Genomic DNA, 15,442 nt, shown 5'->3' on the forward strand with positions numbered 1-15,442 from the left:
CTTGTTTTCCCCGTTTTTTTACTATTCACATAACAAAATTAAACCAAAAAAAACAATCTGTTTCCCGTGTTTTTTTTTTCTTCCCGTTTTCATCTCTTCTCCAGCACAGTGGCTCGCCTCTTCTTGTTTCTCAGTTTTGATTCAAAGGTTCGTGAAATTTAAATCCAATCGCACAATAGCAAAGAGACCCCTAAAACGGATACAGAAAACGCAGGGATTTTTGGTTTTCCTTGGGGTTTTTGCTTGGATTTTCTCGGAAATCAAACGAGAATGAATTTTCCCGGAAATCGAATGGGGGATGGGTTTTCTTGGGAATCAAATGGGGGTTGCAGGGTTTTTGCTTGGATTTTCTCGGAAATCAAACGAGGATGAATTTTCCCGAAAATCGAATGGGGGATGGATTTTCTTGGGAATCAAACGGGGGTTGCAAAAAAATAATAATAATAATAACATGATTAGATTAGTACCTGTGAGGATTGAGAGTGGCAGAGGAAAATATGGCCTTTTAGGGATTCTCTCGACTGGAGGGCAACTTCAGAAAAGGGCTTCTTGATGCCCGATCAGAGAAGGGTGGCATTTTGAATTTTATATTTAGTAGAGATAAAAAAAAAAAAAAAATCATGAGAACAATTTTATCTCAATTTAATAGAAAATGCTATAATTTTTAATAAAGTTAAAGATTAAATAAAAAAATATTAATAAAAATGATTTTATTATGTTTGATTTATTTTAAAAAAATATAAAAAATATTTTTATTTTTAAATTAATAAAATAAATAATTTTTTTAATTTAAATGAACTATATATCTAAAAATTATTTATAAATTTATAATATAAAATTACTTGAAGAAAATATTTTATTAATTAGAAAAAAAAAAAAATCTTTCAAACGTGTTTTTTATTTTATTTGTTCTAAATTTTTTTTTATTAACTCAACCAAACATGTTTTTTTGTTTTTGAGAACAAAAACTGTTTTTCAAAATTCAGTTCCCAAACATAATTTTTTTTTAAAAAACACCAAAAACTGTTCTTAAAAATTGTTCTCAAAAACTGTTTTTCAGAACAGTTTTAAAAAACAGCAACCAAACAGGCCTTTAGTTTGTTCCTAGGAAATGTTGTTTTAATCATAAATGGGAAATATAGCACCTAAATTCCCGCAACCTTTTTATTTGTAAATCCAACACATTAGTGTTGGAAATAGAATTTAAATATTTATTTTTTATTTGTAAATTCCTCCGTGATGTATGGTTAAGGAGTCTTATCATCCTATGGTGATGAATGGTCATGTCAAACCCATTCGATTCTATAATTGCAAATTAAAGTTAAGGTTGAAATCATAATTATTAAGGCGTAAAATAAATATTATAAAAAGTTATTAAATATGAAATAATTTTTATATAAATCAAAATGTTATTAACTTTAAGTATTAAGTTAAATTAGTTAATTTATTTATCATATAAAATTAGATAAATATGTTAATTTGATAATTTAAAATAAAATTTAAATTAATTATATTGAATAATTTTAATACTCAAAATAAATAATAAATAATAAATTTTAACTTAATAACCTGAAAATAATTTATCTTAAAGTGAATGAAATATTTAAATAATAACAATTAAGTTTTATGCCACGACACGTTTAGAAATAATTAAGAAATACAATTTTAACTTATTATAAGGTACTTTTGTCAGTGATATTAACATCCAAAACACCTTTATATGACTTAAATGTAAATCATAAATATGCTTTTGATAGTATTTTTCTTTTTCTTTCTTAATAGGTTATATAATAAAAATATTATTTTCGAAATAAATACCCATCAAATAGAAATCCAAATATTTTTCAAATTTTAGACGTTTGGAAATTTGAAAATCCAAACGCAGAATTGATTAGGTTGACAGAACCATAAAAGTCTTGGTCGGCAGAAACTAGAAAGGCAAGACCTAAACATAAAAATCTACGAGTCAAATGTCGAATATTTGCACCATGTGCCATTGCAGTCGATCATTAAGCGGCCCACATGTGGCATGCCCTCTCGAACCAAACCTTTAATGGCTGAGAAAGTTTCCACAGTTGATCAACTGTTTAATTCATTCTTCATACCTCAGGGATTTGGAGCAAATGAGACGACCCATCAACTGTTGGAAGCTGAAATTAAGCCCCGGATCAGGTATCGGAAAGGAAAGAGCGAAGTCATTTAATACCTTATAGCTTCCCAATGCTGCGCAGAGGTAAGGTTGACGGCTATGGGGCTGGTGGGTGCAGTAGGTGTAGCATATACTTTATTTTGATTTTATTGAAGCAGTTGACAGTTTGATACAGTTAATGAACGTATTTCTACTGCTCCAGGGGTGAAATATTAGTTTAAAAGAGCCAACAACCCTCCCCAACGCATTCAAATCAGATCAGTGTGAGAGAAAGGTAGTCAAAAGTACTCTTAACACACTCATTGACGCATCTCTCTGCTTTGGATCTCATGCCTCAAAACTCTGTTCATGGAAGCCCCCCTGGCAGAGCCGTCGGCGGCACCGAGAACAGTTGGTGCCGAGCGGTGCTCGGCGGCACTGGCGTAGTTACGGTGGCTCTTCTTCTCTCAAAACCTCCGGAAGCCTCGCTTCTCCAGAGTGCACTCCACACACTCCAAAATAGGCACGCTCTTCTTGGCTCGAAGCTTCATTACGGCACCACTACAAACACATTCTCCTTCATCACATCTCCAATCCCTCCCCTCCAAGTCAAATCATTCAACCTCTCTTCAACCTGTCACCTCCTCCAAAGCCTGGTCTCCAGCCCAAACACCCACTCTGTCTCTCCATTTCATCTGATACTCGAACACGAGCTGAACCAAAACCCTTGGTGCAATCTTAAATCTCCCTCTTACGATGACGGGACGGACGTGTTCTTTGCCAGCATCTACACTCTACCCGATGCAAAGTGGGTGGTGGTGCTGCGGCTTCACACGGCAGTATGTGACCGCACCACGGCTGTGTCTCTGTTGAGGGAACTGATCGGAGTGGTACGAGAGAAAGAAGGCGGAGGGAGAGAGGAGAAGATGAGGGATGATGGGGAAGTTAGTTTGGGAATCGAGGATTTCATTCCTAGTGGGAAAGCGAAGAAGGCTCTCTGGGTTCGTGGAGTGGACATGCTGAGTTACTCGGTGAATTCATTGCAACTCACAAATTTGAAATTCAAAGACGCGAAGTCTCCTAGATCTTCGGAGGTGGTGAGGCTGCAGTTGAACCAAGATGATACTGAAAGCCTTCTTGCTGTAAGTGGATATTTATTTTACCTGCCAGTAGATTCTGTTTGCTGTCAGTATATTTCACTTGTGTCAATCACTTTACCACCTTATCTTATTTTATTAATATAAATCCTGATTTTCAATCATATTATTGACGGTCATTAACAAAAATTTTATTAAATCTCAATATAAAATAACGATTGAAAAAACAAAATTAAAGTAAAATTATTAGAAATAAGTTAAGTTTCGAAATTTTATTTAGAAATAACAAAAAGACGATAATAAAATTAAAATAATTATTCTATAAATTTTTTTAAAAATAAAACTAATATATATATATATATATATATATATATATATATATAGCAAAGTAAAAAGCTGAGATGTTAAAAAAAATAAAAACAAAATAACTAAATATAAGATAGTTATAAATTTCAATAAAAGAATATTAATTTTAGGAATTTTTATTTAGATTAATGTTAATTTATAGTTAATAATTTTCTTAATTGTAATGTTATAAGATAAGGTGATTGAATTATAAATATTGTATTATTAAGTGAGAATATATTAAATAATGAAGGATATGGAAGGTTTTTTTTTCAGTTAAATTGATCCACTCAGATCAGCCTTTAGTTCGTTTACACGAGAGCTAATGTTCACTGCTGTCTTCTGCATTAAAAAATTCGAATAAAAAATAAACAACCAAACTTGTCATCAATTCGCCCTTCCTTTCCGGTTCCGACCCACTTCTTAGCATAGTGTATGGCCATACCACCAATGACTCTTTACTCTTAAAGGAGGTCGTTGCGCAGCAATAGCATTTAATGTCGAAATCATCATGCTCATGCTCGTGCCTATGCCTGGTATTTCGACTGTAAATGTGTCGGTATGCACACATGGACGCACCCTTCATATATATATATATATATATATATATATATAATTTATAAGTCTAAAGCTTTAGTCATGGTCCCTATGTTGAAATAAAGAGAGGATTATTGTGAAACAATAACTTAATTTTTTCATTAATTAAGAATAAATATATATACACAAACCTAAAACACAAAAATAAGAAATTAAAACTAATTAGAATAATTTAAAAATAAAAAGAAAATCTATTATAATGAATTATCTAATATGTCCCCTCAAGATAGAGCTCCGGAGGAGGCGCCAATCTTGACCTGTAATTATCGGAAGTGGCTTCGTGGAAGTGGTTTAGTAAGAGCGTTGGTAAGTTAATACAAGGAAATTGGATGACGACCAAGATAGACAATATAGGCACTTTGTATTGAAGAGTAACCAATAAAAACACAAAAAATGGAACAAGAGTCAAGTTTATGTTGAGAATAAGGACGAAACCATAGATAATATCAGCAATTGAACACCCAAAGTTTAGTGTAGTTGGATGGAGACTCAAAGAGTTTGTCAAAAGAAGATGAAAGATGTAATGTGGGTGTAGGCATACGATTGATGAAATATACAACAGTGGCAAATGCATAAATCCAATAAGTTAGAGAACCCTTGATACACGGCTGTAATTGTTTATTCAATTGTTTAATATGACCGTGAGATGGTTTGGCATATGTATTAGCTAAGGTTTGTCATGCATCAAGGGAAGTGGTAATTCGGGCAATAAGTGATTGTAATAAAATAGATATAACATTAAGGAGAGTGCTAAAGATGAGACAATCCTAACACTTCTAGGTTGTGTATGTCAGATTAGGGGATGCAACACCAGTGATGGTAACGGTGAGTGGTGGTGGAGTATGGGTGTCATCAATGAAGTGATGAAGACCATAATCTTCAAGAAGATATTGGATTTGAAGGCTCCGTATGAGATAATTGGTGGATAACAATTTGGTCATATTGAAGAGATTGATTGTAAAGAGGGGATCTTGAGGATCTTGAGAGTTTTGGATGGTGATACGATTATTTATGGAAGAGAATGATGCACCAGAAGCCATTGAGGAGAAGGAAAAAAAAAAAAGGTAAGAAGACATGCCCAGAAATATTAGGCTCTTGATACCATATTAAAGTAGAAAAAATATTATTGAGAAACAATTACTTAACTTTTTCATTAATTAAGAATGAATATATCCACACAAACCTAAAATACAAAAATAGGAAATTACAACTAATTAAAATAATTTAAAAATAGAAAAAATATCTATTATAATAATGAACTCTCTAATACTCTAGTCCTTGGATGGACCCATGTGCGTCTATCATCAAGTAGTGCACGTATCGCACTCTGCTTGATTGAATCCCATTTATTAAAAATCGTCTACATAGTCCCACTTTACCTGCGAGGATATCAACGTATATATCAATTTACAGTAGGCAGAGAGTACTATTTGTCAATGGGTGGTCTGGATTTTTTTCGATGATGCTCCAAAATCTTTCAGGGTTGCAGTGCGAAAGGGATTAAACTGTGTGGCGCCCTCGTGGCTGCTGCACTTATTGCTGGTCATTCCTCTAAACGCCCCGCTGATCATCACAAGGAGAAGTATGCAGTTGTGACCCTCACTGACTGTCGTCCCATTCTTGACCCACCTCTTTCCACTCACCATTTTGGTAAGTGCTTCCAACACTACTTAGGATGATATTACTACTTAGGATTTTATGACTGAAATGGCCATTAATATTCAGGATTTTACCATTCCGCCGTCCTAAATACACTTTCAATGAAAGGAGGAGAAAAGCTGTGGGAACTGGCAAGGAGAAGCTATATGGCCTTTGCAAACTCTAAGAACTGCAACAAGCACTTCTCAGACATGGCTGACCTCAACTTCCTCATGCGTAAGGCCATTGAGAACCCAGGCTTGACCTCGGCATCGTCCTTGAGAACCTCTTTCTTGACGGTGTTCGAGGACCCCGTGTTTGAAACCAATGATGAAATATATAGAGAGATTGTGGGGCTTGAAGACTACATAGGATGCGCTTCAGTTCATGGTATCGGCCCTTCAATAGCCATATTCGACACCATAAGAGGTGGAATGCTGGACTGCGCATGCGTGTATCCATCGCCCCTGCACTCGAGGGAGCAAATGGAAGAGCTGCTTCATAACATGAAGCGTCTTCTCGTGGACGCTGCTGCCCACAACCGTGTGCCCAATGAGTGATCGATCTTTGAGGATATGGACACAACGCCCGCGCCCCGGTTTAGGTTTCTAAAGGTATGGAATAATCATCACCCCGTGGGGATGTGCCTACTAGTTTCACGTAGGCACGTGATTAATTTCATATATATGTTGATTCCAATTACACTGCTTTTATTTTTTATCTTACATTTTACTTTCTATGGGCAAATTATTGATGTCAGACTTTACTCATCACTCTATTTTTAGTAATTGTATGCTCAAGTAATGTTCGACTTCGGATACTGTAATTTGATATGAAGAATAGGTTGGATTTGTTATTTTCAATCATTTTTATGTTTTAAATTGTATTTATTTCGTATAAAATATAATAATAATCTGATTTTAACCCCCTTGGTACATTTAAAATCGGATAAGTTCAACCACCGGCTGATCCTTTTTTCGGTTTGATCACATTTTTCGAATCGTCTCACGATTGAACCGTTCAAGAATCCGGCCCGTCGGACCCCACTGATCAGCTGGCCCTCTCTTCGAGGTTTTTTGGGGTTGGGCCGGGCTCTTACGGCTGCCTCTCTCCAAGCCATTTCGGCCCTGTTTTCTTTTCTGGGCTGGATCTCCTAAACCTTTCTTCAGATCTTTTCTCACGTTGGGCCTTTCTTCAAATCTCATAGCGGGCCAGTGGTTTGCCCGGTAAGAGTTTTGGCATTTATTACGATCGTGTAAGATGTTGAAGTCATTATTCAAACTTATCTCATTAAATATTTTAGTACAATACGAAAAAGAATATTAATCATTGACCTTCCCGAATAAAAGGAGATCATTTTCAATCTCCTAAGCTTTTTGTCAATTTTTTCTTTCTTTCATCACACCTTTTTCTACCATCCGACACTCTCCTCGAATTTGATTATCACAGAGGTGTGGTTGGACTTGCCCCTTTTGCCCTTTGTGTGCATGAATTAAACTTGGAAGGAATTACGGAAAGCTCATTGTCACCCAAGGTGTCGTTGGCTCATTCATTCGGTTAGTTGAATTAGAGATCTGCGCACCAACACATCCAACTAATTTCCCACAATGATTTGATGATTGAAACATATGATATTCATGTATCACACTATTAATTTTAATCCTCGATTTAATCTCTACAATATAATCAAATTCAATTTTTCAATTTATTTTCAATCATCTAAAATTTATTCTAAATATTACTTACCGTTTAAATTAATAATTTCAGTTTATTTATAATAGCGAAATAAAAATAGAAAGATTTCACTCTCGTTTCCATTGACCAAAAATTTTGTATACTATTTACAGAGTTACAAGATGTTTGTCATTATTATTATTTTAAATGCTTTTATCAATACCCAATAACCTATTACATATAAGCTTATCCAAACCCAACTAATTATTAGTTAATATTAATTTTTATATAAGGGCTACCAATCCTAAAAGCCCAACTCATAATTTATACAAAACTAATTTAACACTTATTAAACCTTTTAAGCATCATTGCTCAATAAAACCAACCACGTCTATGCGTATGTATGGAAGCTCGCGTCCCAAGACCCATTTCAACGACGTGACAATTCTTTCATGCTTTGAGCCTGAAAGCTTAAAGTGGAAATTATACAAATATTTATCTTATAATTATAAATTACCAATTATTAAATTCTTATTCAAAGTAACATAAAAAAATTTAATATCCTTCAAATCTCAACGTTAAGACTAATATGTCGACTAAAGCGTTATTATACAAAAAAAATTGAAACTTAACAAATCAAATAGTCATTAAATTTTAACTTTTAAACAATGTTTGATTGTTATCCAAACAACTTCAAACTTAACAAGTTCAACATGCGGTAAATTATAACTTTTAAATAATATAAAAAATAAAATAATAAACCAAAAGTACTAATAATGCCAAATTCCCAACCTAGCCATCACCTTTTGCTCGAATTGAAAGTACTTGGAAAATTGTCAATAAAAGGGAGCGAACTCATAGTCCAATAAAGAATATTAATATAGTTTCATATATCAAATATTTTCGATTAAGATTGCAAATAGGGGATTTACTGTATATTTTTTTTCATATAAACTTTTAAATTCAAACATGTTAATACATCTAAAACTTTTCAACTAAACATTTTCATATTTATGTCAAAATAATTCCATATCAAATTCAATTCAAGTACATTTAAAATATTGTTACTATGGTTATCAAATAATAAACGGTGTCTAATTAGGTAGAACTTTATAAATGGTTGGCTAGCTTCAAATTTTTCCCTTAATCAAACATTACTAATTCTAATAATCTCTAACTAAACCCTTAGAGGGGTAGGGTCCAAATTAATTACATTCTCTATCATAAAATGTAAATGTCAACTCTTATATTCTTTTGGCAATGATAAAAAAAAAAAAAAAAACCTAACTATCATATTCTATTGACTAAGACCAAAGGTCCACTATTATATTTTATTAACTATCATCAAACAAATTAAAGTCAAACGAAAATATAATATCTCCATTTTTTTTTGTTATAAATAAAAAAATATTGCAATATAATTTCCATACAAAATATATTTAATCAATGCATAAAAACAAAAAAACATTTTACACATTTTAAACTAAAATATAAAAAGAAAATTATTTTCTTCTGCGCAATCTACATTAATTTCATTCACTTTAAAGAAACACTCAAAAAACTTGAAGAATTTAATCATGAACAAACAACTTCTCACCTATCATAGTGAAAAGAACTATTACTATTAACTATTTATTTATTTAAAATCATAAGTTTGACAATTCTAAAAAAATTATGTATTAATATTAATATTTCGAAGTACCAACGATAATTTAATTAATCTATTCCTTATATAAGTAAAATTAATAAATTTTAAATTTATACAAAACTTTTTTCTCAATTTTATTTTTAAGAGTACATTACTAATTTAATTAAACTACATTTTATTTTATTAATTAAATTATATTTTATTTATTAACTTAACATTTGTCATTATTACTATTAGGGTTATTTGGTTATATGGGTCAAAATAACCCCCATATTTGTAAATATAACTCACCCCTGAAAAAGGCAAAAAAATTAACCTGATTGAGACAAAAACACCCATCATTTTTTTCCTTCAAGATAACTTTCCCTTTCCTTCTTTTTTCATAGTAGATTAAGTTTTTATTTTTTTATTTGGTCACCAATTACTCCTCTTTGCTTTCCTGCAGAGAACAAGCCTAAGTTCTCACAATTGTTTTATTTATTCTTCATTCTTAGTCATGAAAAAATGAAAAAAAAAATGTAAACAATCAACAATTTTTATTTTATTTTATATTATCATTTTTTTATTTCATTTTTAACATGATAGTTTAAAATATTTATTTTTGCAATTATTGATGAAGTAAGAATAATGCTTTTGTATAAGGGGAATTGGGTACAAGATGATAACACATACCACTTTAAAGGAAGTGAAGGTAAAGATATTACGATGAAAAATAATATATTATATCATGAATTAATGAGAGTTTTATATCATATTCTTCAACTAGATCCACTTGAGTTATGTATCGCATTATGGAAGACATTCGTTGTAGAGTTGTGCTACCACCAAAAAGTTGACAACCAATAAGAAGACAAAGAAAGGAAAGCAATGTTTTCAGAATCTGATCAGTCATTGAACCGAAAAAATAATAGATTTACGGTTCACTGGTCAGTGGTTAAACTTGTGACATCATAAATATACAATTTATAAATTATTTAAATTTAAAATAATCATAAAATAAAAATAATAATTTATATATTCTTTACAAATTTAAATTTTATTTGAAAATCATAAAATTAGTTTCAAATTAGAAATTAAAATTAAAATCATAATTTTAATTTTAATTTAAAAAATTTAAAATTCATTTTTAAATAAAAAAAGCTCACTTTAAAATCAAGAATTTATTTAAAATTGTAATATTTTCATTACTTTAAATTAAAATCATAAGTTTTAAACATCATGAAATAAAAAAATAATAAATATAAAAGGAAATAAATAATAATGAGATAAGGTAAAAAACAATTAAAAAAAAATCTAGAAGAAAAGAAGAGAGGAGCAAACAGGGATCCAATGGTTTTGGGTAATTATATTTATTTTGTTTTATGCATTCAAAATTGTTTTTAAAAATAATTATTTTCATATAAAGTTTATAAAAGTTTGGTTAACAGTTTTAAATGGTAATAGACCCGAGAATTGTAAGACTATATAATCATGAAGATATTAATGATGCAATAACTTGTTGGTAATTCATAACAAGTAACATATCTATTAAATCATCTAATCTAGCATAAAAAAATATCATACATAGACTCATTGAAATATTATGAAAGTTCTTTGTATTACTTGGAAAATGTCATTTAGATGTTAATTTAATTTTTTAAGAATAAGTTATTTTGTAATTAAAGTTTAATTTTATAATTTTTTTTAAATTTATATATTATTTTCAATTTTTTTTTAACAAAACCATTAAAAAAATTTCCAGTAAAACTGGCATTCCCTTCCAAAACTTCACCCCGTGGATTGAGGATTGGCAACATATGTATTTTGATTTTAATTTATAAATTTGACGTGTCACAAAAACCCGGATGTTGCAAAAGGAAAATCCAAAATTATGTTCGCCCCTTTCGTCCAATCCCAATCTAGATTGGATTTATTATTAGGCTTGTTTATCTCATCCTAGTGGTGGCCCTTACGCCAAGGCAGTTCTCTCCAATATCAATCTCGCTCAGCATCTCACTCACACTCATGGCCGACCCAGAAACCACCCAACTCAAGGGTCGAGCCGCCGGTGGCACCGAGTATAGTTGGTGCAAAGCCGTGCCTGGCGGCACCGGCATAACCGCTCTAGCTATCCTCCTCTCAAAAGCCCCTGATTTTTCCCTCCTCCAAGCCGCCCTCCACAAGCTCCAAAATGCCTACCCGATCCTCCGCTCCAAGCTTCACTTCGACCCAAAAACCAACGCCTTCTCCTTCTTCACAACCCAAAATCCTTACCTCCAACTCGAAACTTTCGATCTCTCTTCAACCTTTGGCATCCTCCAAACTCTCCCGGATCCAGAAACCGACTCCGTTTCCCCATTCCACCGCATCTTCGAGCACCAGCTGAACCTCAACACTTGGCACAATCCCGACCCTTCATCCAACACCGAAACCGACCTCTTCTTTGCGAGCGTCTACACTCTAAGCAACGATGAGTGGGTGGTGACGCTCCGTCTTCACACGGCGGCCTGCGACCGCACCTCGGCGGTGGCTTTGCTTAGGAAATTGCTGGCATTAATGGGAGGAGGGAGGGAGAAGGAATTGGAGAAGGAAACGGAGCTGAGCTTGGGAATTGAGGATATGATCCCCAATGGGAAAGCCAACAAGCCATTCTGGGCGCGTGGAGTGAACATGCTTGGCTACTCTCTCAATTCATTTAGGCTCTCTAATTTGAATTTCATAGACGCTAACTCGCCGAGATCGTCGGAAGTGGTGAGATTGCATCTCCCTGCGGATCATACTGCTCTCATTACTGCTGTAAGTCAACTTCAACGTATTTCCATTATTGTTTTTCCTAATTATTATTCTGAATTTTTTTTACCCCCATCACATTTGAGAAGAATACTCCTCGCTCATCGTTTGCCACGGCTTCCCACTCGCGTAGGGATGCTGTGGCCCGAAGGATTCAGCCTTTCCCTCGTCGAAAGTTAGATATAGCGTAAGCAACCCACGAGGAAATGGGCCCATGTAGACAATCCTACAATTGATGCACAGCTTTCTGAGTAACTCAATTGTCTTTATCGTGCACTACAAAATTCAAAGCTAGGGGTCATCGAAACAATTCAACTTTAAATTCTTCACGTTTGAATTAAGAAAATAAAATAAAATAAAAACTGTGGATATGCCTTTAAATGGGAATATGCAGACCCCGTAGTTTTCATGAGGGTGGGGGAGAAGGATTATGACTTGGGTTTTGCAGGCCTGTGAGTCCAGAGAGATTAAGCTGTGTGGGGCCCTGGCAGCCGCTGCATTGATTGCCGCACATGCATCCAACCATCTTCCTGATGGACGGTGGGCCAAATATGGTGTTGTAACTCTCATCGATTGCCGTTCTATTCTTGACCCCGTTCTTCCCAGCGATCATATCGGTAAGCCCTAATTCATGATATTATCTCCATTTTGTTTAAACATATTCATTTTATCTATTCACAATCATGAATTTTTGTCCGTGAACAAGCACCGATAATTTTGGAGAAGCATTTGAAAAGGCATATTTGGGCATATAATCACTTCAAAGTAGAAATTGTCTACTGTCCAATAATCCAATATGGCTCTGGTGACTGGTCTTTAGCCATGTCAACTTTAGGTGGATCTGATTTAAATCTAAGTAGAGGCAAATGTTGAATAGACATATTTCCTTAATTCTAATTACCTTTAAATGGTTTTTTTTATTCCTTCAAATTTTTGGATGAAAATACACCTTTGAATGTTGATTTTATATATATATATATATATATATATATAATATTAAAACATCTATAAAATAAACTATTATTTTCTGTTTATTTTAATTTAAAAGTTAATTATTTTAAAAATAGGAAACAAAAGTGTAATATAAAAATTGAAACCTACTTTCTCCATTAAAACAAAAATGTTCATTAAAGGTGATATTAAAATTTTTTAAGAGTTTGTTGGAAAACTGTTTTCGAGAATATTTTTTTGTTTAAAAAAAATAAAAAATATATTTGGTAATTAGAAAACTATTTTTTATTTTTTATTTTTAAGAATAAAAAATAAGGTGAAACCATCTTTTAATTGTTTTTTTAAGAGGTGTTTAAAAAAATAATTATACCAATATGTATAATAATTTAAAATAAAGTTTTAGATATAAAAATTATTTAAAAAATTTTAAAAACAAGATAAAAATATTACAAAATATTATAAAATAGTTTTCAAAAACTATTTTTTAAAATTATTTTAGAAAATAATTATCAAATAAGCTAAATCTTTACTTTAAAACTTAAGTTAAAAAAGGCAAATCATAGATTTGGGTTTTGATAGTAGAATTTCAACTCCTATATGTGCTTTTGATAGTGATTTTATGAAGTATTTCTAATAGTTTTAATATTTGTAATTTTTTATCTTTTAAGTTAAAATCACTTTATAAAATTACTATCAAATGCACTCTTAGAGCCCATTTAGTAGTGATTATAGAAACATTTTTAACCTTCATAATATTTGAATTTTTTTATTATTTAAGTGTTAAAAAGACTGAAAATGTTTTTTAATGTTACCATCAAACACATTGTGCATTTTACAGTAATTTTATGAAGTATTTCTAATATTTCTAACATTTGAAGATTTTTATCCTTCAAATATTAAAAATGTTATAAATATTTTCTAAAATTACTATCAAACACTCTTAATATTCTTAAAACTTTAGGTTTTAGTATTGAATAAAATTGGCTTGGGTGGGTTTAGAAGAAAATTATTCAATATTTTTATAAATATTAAATAAATCTAATATGTGTATAAATTAAATATATATATATATATATATATAATTTTAATTTTATTTCATAATTTATATAATAAATTGAAGAAAATAATTTCTTTTTACAAAAATTTCCATGCTGAAACCAAAATGTGATGCAGGATTTTACCATTCTGCCATACTGAATACCCACGACGTGAACGGGAGCGAAACACTCTGGGAGCTAGCCAGGAGAACCTACGGGTCCTATGCAAATGATAAGAACTACAACAAGCACTTCTCGGACATGGCTGACCTCAATTTCCTCATGTGTAGAGCCATTGAGAACCCCGGCTTGACTCCATCAGGGTCGCTCAGAACTTCATTAGTCTCGGTGTTCGAGGACTGTGTGATGGACGAGTCCAACCAACTGTATCAGGAGATGGGGGTGAAGGACTACGTGGGATGCGGTTCGGCTCACGGCGTTGGACCCTCCATTGCTTTGTTCCACACCATACGAGATGGGCAGTTGGATTGTGCCTGTGTATACCCCTCCCCGCTGCATTCCAGGGAGCAGATGCTGGAACTGGTTGATGCCATGAAGAGGGTCCTTGTGGATGGTTGTGCCACTGGCGAGTGAGGGATGTTGAGAACTGGACTAGAGCAGCTTAGAGGCCTCTTGGGTTTAGGCTGTTTCATTGTGGGCCGACTCCTTATGATGATTGGAACTTGGAATAAAGGATAACGTAGGTGCTCTCTCATGGGCCAACCCTTCATCATTCTCTGTTTCTCTCTTCCTAGTTCCTCCCATACAATATTAATTAACGGGCTAGAAAGGAAGAAATAAACATAAAACATCAAATGATAAGACATGTGATCATTTTATTTTTTATTTTTTGAAAAACTAAACAAAAGCTTGCCTTTCGGCAACATACTACAGAGCACAATACAGTAATTAGGGCCCAGAAATGGCCCAATCAGCGGTTATGGCTTCTAAGTCTCAACTGCTTTCTGGCACATGGAGTACAATCCAAGGAAAGGCAGTCTTGTACTAAAAGACGTGTCACGACTCACAACAACCCCATAACAGCAAGGCTTGATTGTGCGTCAAGCATTGGGATTACTCTTTCTTAACCTCATTTAGTCTTCTGCTCAATAATTGGAATCATTCTGATTCTTGCAAGTGTCAATTACTTACCCCATGAAATGTCAAGAATGTGTAACTGCGTACTTGGGATTCAATCTCACCACCAGATGGGTTAAGTAGTTGACAAAATGTATTAGAGATTTAGAATTGAACTCCTTCATCATCACATGAGAAATGGTTAGTGATTTGAAAATGAGGAATATTTTTCATTCTCTCTATGTCTAATTTGTATACAAGAACGGAACAAAATTGGCAAAAATACAAATTTCTGATAATGGGTGTATATACATTTTGAAACCCCAGTTTCTGATTAGATACTATCGGGTTCTCAGTCTGAATGCCCCAGCTTGAATGTTTGATTTTAAAAAGCTAGAGCACTCCCAAGAACGAGAGACCGCTTCTGGCATTGACACGGACTGGGCCTACCTGGTGGCAGACCATAATTGAGGCGCGCCTA

The 15,442-nt window shown here is 32.9% G+C and overlaps 2 protein-coding genes across 2 annotated transcripts; both read left to right on the plus strand.

Moving 5' to 3' along the window:
- Window positions 1–2,106: 2,106 nt before the first annotated feature.
- On the plus strand, window positions 2,107–6,660 carry LOC100263016 (uncharacterized). Its single transcript, XM_002276340.3, has 3 exons — window positions 2,107–3,270; window positions 5,649–5,817; window positions 5,893–6,660. The coding sequence occupies exons 1-3, from the start codon at window positions 2,479–2,481 to the stop codon at window positions 6,363–6,365; spliced, it is 1,434 nt and encodes a 477-aa protein (XP_002276376.1). The 5' UTR covers window positions 2,107–2,478; the 3' UTR covers window positions 6,366–6,660.
- Window positions 6,661–10,978: 4,318 nt separating this feature from the next.
- Window positions 10,979–14,617, plus strand: LOC100257880 (uncharacterized). The gene is made up of 3 exons (XM_002276364.4): window positions 10,979–11,902; window positions 12,345–12,513; window positions 14,021–14,617. The coding sequence occupies exons 1-3, from the start codon at window positions 11,132–11,134 to the stop codon at window positions 14,476–14,478; spliced, it is 1,398 nt and encodes a 465-aa protein (XP_002276400.1). The 5' UTR covers window positions 10,979–11,131; the 3' UTR covers window positions 14,479–14,617.
- The last annotated feature ends 825 nt before the right edge of the window (window positions 14,618–15,442 follow it).

Source organism: Vitis vinifera, chromosome 8 (assembly GCF_030704535.1).
Source record: "Vitis vinifera cultivar Pinot Noir 40024 chromosome 8, ASM3070453v1".
Classification (NCBI taxonomy): Eukaryota; Viridiplantae; Streptophyta; class Magnoliopsida; order Vitales; family Vitaceae; genus Vitis; species Vitis vinifera.

Excerpts from the sequence above, each read along its gene's own strand:
- LOC100263016 (XM_002276340.3), top strand. The coding sequence starts at position 2,479 with ATGCCTCAAAACTCTGTTCATGGAAGCCCCCCTGGCAGAGCCGTCGGC. Across the intron at positions 3,271-5,648 it reads ATACTGAAAGCCTTCTTGCT|GGTTGCAGTGCGAAAGGGAT; the intron begins GTAAGTGGATAT and ends AAAATCTTTCAG. Across the intron at positions 5,818-5,892 it reads TCTTTCCACTCACCATTTTG|GATTTTACCATTCCGCCGTC; the intron begins GTAAGTGCTTCC and ends ATTAATATTCAG.
- LOC100257880 (XM_002276364.4), top strand. The coding sequence starts at position 11,132 with ATGGCCGACCCAGAAACCACCCAACTCAAGGGTCGAGCCGCCGGTGGC. Across the intron at positions 11,903-12,344 it reads ATACTGCTCTCATTACTGCT|GCCTGTGAGTCCAGAGAGAT; the intron begins GTAAGTCAACTT and ends TGGGTTTTGCAG. Across the intron at positions 12,514-14,020 it reads TCTTCCCAGCGATCATATCG|GATTTTACCATTCTGCCATA; the intron begins GTAAGCCCTAAT and ends AATGTGATGCAG.